The following is a 6,000-nucleotide window of genomic DNA, read 5'->3' as shown; positions in this document are numbered from 1 at the left end:
GGGGAAGAGCGGGGGTGGGGGGGGGGAAGAGCGGGGGTGGGGGGGGGGAAGAGCGGGGGTGGGGGGGGGAAAGAGCGGGGGTGGGGGGGGAAAGAGCGGGGGTGGGGGGGAAAAGAGCGGGGGTGGGGGGGGAAAAGAGCGGGGGTGGGGGGGGAAAAGAGCGGGGGTGGGGGGGGAAAAGAGCGGGGGTGGGGGGGGAAAAGAGCGGGGGTGGGGGGGGGAAAAGAGCGGGGGTGGGGGGGGGAAAAGAGCGGGGGTGGGGGGGGGAAAGAGCGGGGGTGGGGGGGGGAAAAGAGCGGGGGTGGGGGGGGGAAAGAGCGGGGGTGGTGGGGGGGAAGAGCGGGGGTGGGGGGGGAAGAGCGGGGGTGGGGGGGGGAAGAGCGGGGGTGGGGGGGGGAAGAGCGGGGGTGGGGGGGAAGAGCGGGGGTGGGGGGGAAGAGCGGGGGGAAGGGTGGGGGGGGGGAAGAGCGGGGATGGGGAAGAGCGGGGGGGGAGGAGGGGGGAGAGAGAGAGCGGGGGGGAAGGAAAGAGCTGGGGGGGAGGGGCTGGGGGGAGAGAGAGCTGGGGGGAGGGGGGAGAGAGAGAGCTGGGGGGGAGGGGGGAGAGAGAGCTGGGGGGGAGGGGGGAGAGAGAGAGAGCTGGGGGGGAGGGGGGAGAGAGAGTGAGCTGGGGGGGAGGGGGGAGAGAGAGAGCTGGGGGGGAGCGGGTGGTAGAGAGAGAGCTGGGGGGGAGGGGGGAGAGAGAGAGCTGGGGGGGAGGGGGTGGTAGAGAGAGAGCTGGGGGGGATGTTGTGGCACAGCCGATGGTAAATGCTGAGTTGTTCAAATCCCAAAGAGAAACTTGAAACAACTGCCACAACTTGTTTTGCAATTTGTATAAATTTCGAGATGCACCTTGAAATTTATACAAATTCAGTAGTAATAAGACCGCCAAGTCTTGCAGATTTTTACAAAACTAGATTAAACATTTATTAACAAGAAAAATGATTTTTAAGCACACACATGTCTACAAATTACTACTATAATAACTTCTAAATCCCCTAATTAATCTGACTCCCTGTTAGACTTTTGTTAAGGCAACAGTAAGATCCATAGATTTCAAAAGACCCAGGCAAAGAAACACGATACCCTGAACCAGTCGAATTCAAAGTGAGTTTTCTTAAATTCAGTTCTTTGAAGACAGCAGCTTGAGGCATAGATGCTGAAGGCTTTTCACACTTGTAAGGTCTTTAAAGTGCCTATCCTTACACACAGCCTTTGCTCCTTTATACATATTTTACTCTTTGAATGCAAGTTCCCATTGTTTCACTATGTCTTTGGACTTTACCTTTCTGATAATAAAAATCTCTCATAATACTAAATTTTACCAGTAATCTTTGGGAAAAATGAACTGTTTCTAAACTTCACCTGACTAGGTGAACATTTCACTCCCTCTTTTGAAAACATTCTAGTCTGGTTTATTTAAAAATGTGAATGTCCTTTTACGCATTACATTCCAAACTTCCACCATGTTTACCATGTTTACATCAAAACTTTCAGATCAGCTGCCTTTAATCCAATTAAGTCTCTCACACACACATACACACACACAGACACATATAGACACAGATACCACTATTTTACAATAAATTCCAATAACATTATGATAATTCATATTTCTTCCTGACAGGGAGGGAGCTGGGGGAAGGGGAGAGAGCTGGGGAGGGGAGAGCAGATTCTGAGGGGGCTTGACAGGGAAGATGCTGAGAGGATGTTTCTTCTTGTGCGGTAATCTAGAACTAGGGGGCAGTTTCAAAATAAGGCATCTCCCATTTAAAACAGAGGTGAGGAGGAATTTCTTCTCTCTGAGGGTCGTTAGATGTATGTGTTTGGAATTCTCTTCCACAGAGAGCAGTGGAGGTAGGGTCTTGAATATATTCAAAGCCGAGTTAGATTTTTGATTGACAAGGGAGTCAAGGTTTATGGGAAACTGGCAGGAATGTGGATTTAAAGCCACAATCAGATCAGCCATGATCTTATTTAATGTCAGCTAAAGATTAGACCCGATGGGCCAAATGACCTATTCCAGCTTTTATTTCTTACAGTCTTATCAGTAATAGATATATAGATGTATTTATAGCAAAATTCCATTTTGCATACAAATTGTATTACCATATTTTTTACTGTCAATATTTTGACCATTGGCTGAAGACTGGCATCTGGGGGTCTCAGAAGGAACTATATCATCATTCCTTCACTGTCACTGGATCAAAATCGTGGAACTCTCTTCTTAACTGTAGGTATACTTACACCAGACGGACTGAAACTTTCAAAAAGGTAGCTCACCACCACCTTTTCAAGGGTAATTATGGTTGAGCGACAAATGCTGGCCCTGTCAATGACACACAAATCCCATGAAATGACAATAAGAAATTTTAAAGTGGACCAGGGGTTTGTTCCAACTTGAATTTAACCATGTGCTAGACATGGAAGGAACAGTGTTTACAAAATTTCACTAACAAAGTATCTGCTTCTCAATTATCCCAATGGCATTAATTTTCCACAGCACATGTTCTGTTAATAGCTGGGTTCGGCTGCAATGTTTTACGTACAGTACAACTTTTAAACAAAACTTCAGCGCTTCTAATAGACGATTTCAAAGTTTATTCATTCAACCCCCCCTCCCTCCGACACGATCTATAGGGTTTAGTGTAATGGCAGATTTCAGCACCCCTATCACCAGTGAAAAGAGATTCACTAACTGAACAGAGAACAAACATCAAACTGAAATCTTCATGGTCCATGAACTATGTATTTTTTACTATCACATGTTAAACAGTAACCTGTATGCTATTACTATGCTGGCCATTACGAGGGGCATATCATCATGTTGCCAGTACTATATATTATCATTACAAAACATTTTCTATTAGCATCCTGCTTACCACACATCATGTTTTTTATAGTAGCCATTTGTAGTACTCATTGTTATCTCAAAAGTAGGGCCGGCAGAGATTACAGGGTTAGGGAGGGGTTTGAATATGCGAATGACAATCTCAAAATCGAGATGTAGATTTGCCCATGGAACTGTATTGTATTCAACTGGAATTAATTCAAACCTTGGCACTCGTCTGCCCCCATGGCCACCTATGATCAGTTTCCATGGTCGGCGGGTCCAAATGTATCCCACTTCTGCCTCCCTGGAATGATAAGTGGGTGTAACAGGGCCCTTTAAACCAAGTCAGGTCTGCCAAGTCAGGAAATTTCCCGACTCGAGCTATGTACCTGTCTCAGTAGCAAAAATCTGGCCCCTGGTGTCAAATGTCAGTGCTTCAATGCACTGCACTGCACATTCTGCTACTATTTTCAAAATATATGAGAGAAAAATGAATAAGTCACATGCATGAATATGTCTTTTTGTCAGTGGTGAAATTATATTTACAAAAAGTCACTGAAAGAAGAAAAGCTGGTCCATTAACTTATCACTATGGTGTATTGCTATTCTGCCCTAGTATTCCAATACTGTAATGTTGCTGATGAGACAGAAGCCTAACAGATACGTATGTAACAGTTTTATTTCAGTTAAGAGTATATATACTGTATGTACCTTAATTGAACTTTAAAAATGGCAGAAGAAAGGGGAGAAGAGAATGGGATCTACAACACCATCACAAACACCAGAAAACACAATGTTTTCAAAATACATTTTATTGTTTTTGCAACATCATGGAATCGTTCACATCTTGGGGTACACTTTAGCATTTGTATATAAGGCAGGTTTTATATTAGCCAAAAATCACACCTTTTACAGCTGTAATGATAAAGTAATCAAGATGAAAAAAAACATAGACTGTCTAAGGAAGCACAGAGCTTATGTAAGAACTGATGGATTACAATGGGTTCAAAGTGAAGGGTTTCCAAAGCCAAGTGTTTTCTGCAGCTGATGAATCTCATCAAGAAGCTGTTTATTTTGAAGGTTTAACTATGGAAAACAAAACATACTGCAAATTAGCATTAACACTAATATGTTTCTCCAGTTGACAGTCCACCATTGTCTGCTTGAATTTCATTTATTGATTTACACTTATCCCTCAGTTGAATGTGCAATAATCCTAAAAGTATGTTTCTCATTAGAAGAAGAATCTGCCACGATTCCTATTTCTAATGGCATTTTTGGATTCTTTGCATAGTTTGATCCTTAGCCAACATTTTTAATAATTGAAAACTAAGTTTACAGAAAGCAACAAGCATTTTGCGTTGTAACTCGAAAGCTCTTCAGCAAATGGTCCTCCCTCTGCTCATGCCGACTACTCCCATACCATCACATCCCCTCCTCCTCCCTAGCACACTCGGTTTTATTGTTTTCCTTCCAAACCATGTAACATTCTCTGGCACAGAATGTTTGGGGCTGGGCAACCAAGTAACCTTGGGCCTCTGAAGGCTTTGAACAAAAAGATGCTGAGTTGAGTCAAAAATTTTCCTCACTGAATGTTGCCTTGTCTAAATTTGGTGACTCCTCACAAATGCTAAGAAATGGAACTTGGGCAGAAAATGTGTCATATAAATCTGAGGCTCAGCCTGATTGTAAATTAACTCACTCTGCTTGTGGTCTGTAAAAGAAGTCACCCAAGCTAGATTTACATCACAGCTATACATGCATATATACTGGAAGCACCGTGTTCAAGTTACATTACCATTTACATGCAGTCACAATTACTTTTCTTTGATTGAAACTACCAGTGAAAACAAACTGCCCAATCACAAGGCTGTTGTTAGAACCTGCAAAGCTTTCCCTAGTTCAATCATAACTGTGTTCTGTTCTGGGCACTGCACTGTTGAAAAGATAAAATAGCTTTGGATGGAGTGCAATGCAGATTTACTGGAATGTTACCAGGGTCCCGAGGGCTAAATTATGAGGAGAAATTACATAAACAAGGTTTGTATTCCCTGCATTATTGAAGCTCTAGGAGTAATTTGATTGAGGACTTTGAAATAAATTGACGGGTTAGAAAGACACTTTTTCCACTGGTGAGAGAGTCTAAGACTCAAAATAAGAAGTAAAGTTAGAAACCACTTCTTCACACAAAAGGAGGTAGAAGGGTGAAGCTCTTTCCCACAAAAAGCTGTCGATGCAAGCTCAATTAATCATTTTAAATTTGAGATCCACAGATTTTAGCTCACCAAGTGTATTGAGGGATATGGGGCCAAGGTGTATGAATGGAGCAGATCAGTAATGATCTCACTGAATAGCGGAACAGGCTTAAGGGGTTGCATGGCCTACTCCTTTGTTGCTTTCTGTTGCAACCTCCATAATAAGCTATTAGAGCAGGAGGTAAACAAAACCAAGTCAGTCTTGAAACAAACCTTTACTGCATATTTATAGGTTTGCTCCGCTTCTAGTTTTCTCCCCGTCTGAAACAATGAGAAATAAATCAAATTAGTGTAATCGAACTCAGGACAGATACAGCAAGAGGCAATTAGGACTGCAGCTGCATTGCAATGCTTCCAAAAAACAAACATTGGAACATCTGATAAAATACAAAATAATTTTTCTAAATAAAAAAATTATAATCATGTCCTGTCTTTAGTCATATATAAAATGCTACAAGAGTGGATTGAAGATGATCAGTAAAATACGCTTACACTAAGCCATATACCCACTTGCCCTTTTTTAAAGAGCAAGCTTGATTCATTGTTCTGCTGAAAAGCTCTCAAGACTAGAATTATTCCTGTTAAAGGTGTAAGACTCCAAAGATATATGGTGTAATGGGGATCATTTTCACCTTAACAGCTCACGTAGTCTACTGCTCATTACAGAACTTGCCTGTTATCATTTCTATTAATTTGATTGAAAGATTACATTTGTGACAAAAATTTTTCAAGATTATCAGAAGCAATCTTCAGTGAATTTCTGAGAAATCCTCTGTGCTAGAAATGAAGGCCGGGATTTTCCAGTCCCATTTCTGGCCAGGCGGGATGGAAAATTTGGCAAACCTGCAAAAAGTCCATCGACTTTGTGGGT

General features: G+C 42.7%; 1 protein-coding gene across 1 annotated transcript in view; it reads right to left on the bottom strand.

The window, feature by feature from the left end:
- Positions 1 to 3,670: 3,670 nt before the first annotated feature.
- Positions 3,671 to 6,000, bottom strand: part of cfap70 (cilia and flagella associated protein 70) — a 102,519-nt gene continuing 100,189 nt past the window's right edge. The window contains exons 28-29 of the mRNA XM_078559088.1: positions 5,343 to 5,390; positions 3,671 to 3,960 (exon numbers count right to left, since the gene is read on the bottom strand). Coding sequence (XP_078415214.1) covers positions 3,880 to 3,960; positions 5,343 to 5,390 — 129 coding nt within the window. The 3' untranslated portion in view covers positions 3,671 to 3,879. The remainder of the gene's footprint in view (positions 3,961 to 5,342; positions 5,391 to 6,000) is intronic.

This window comes from Cetorhinus maximus, chromosome 15 (genome assembly GCF_964194155.1).
Source record: "Cetorhinus maximus chromosome 15, sCetMax3.hap1.1, whole genome shotgun sequence".
In the NCBI taxonomy this organism is placed as follows: domain Eukaryota; kingdom Metazoa; phylum Chordata; class Chondrichthyes; order Lamniformes; family Cetorhinidae; genus Cetorhinus; species Cetorhinus maximus.
Note: the sequence above shows the minus strand (reverse complement) of the source record. Positions and strands in the feature narration are given on the sequence as shown.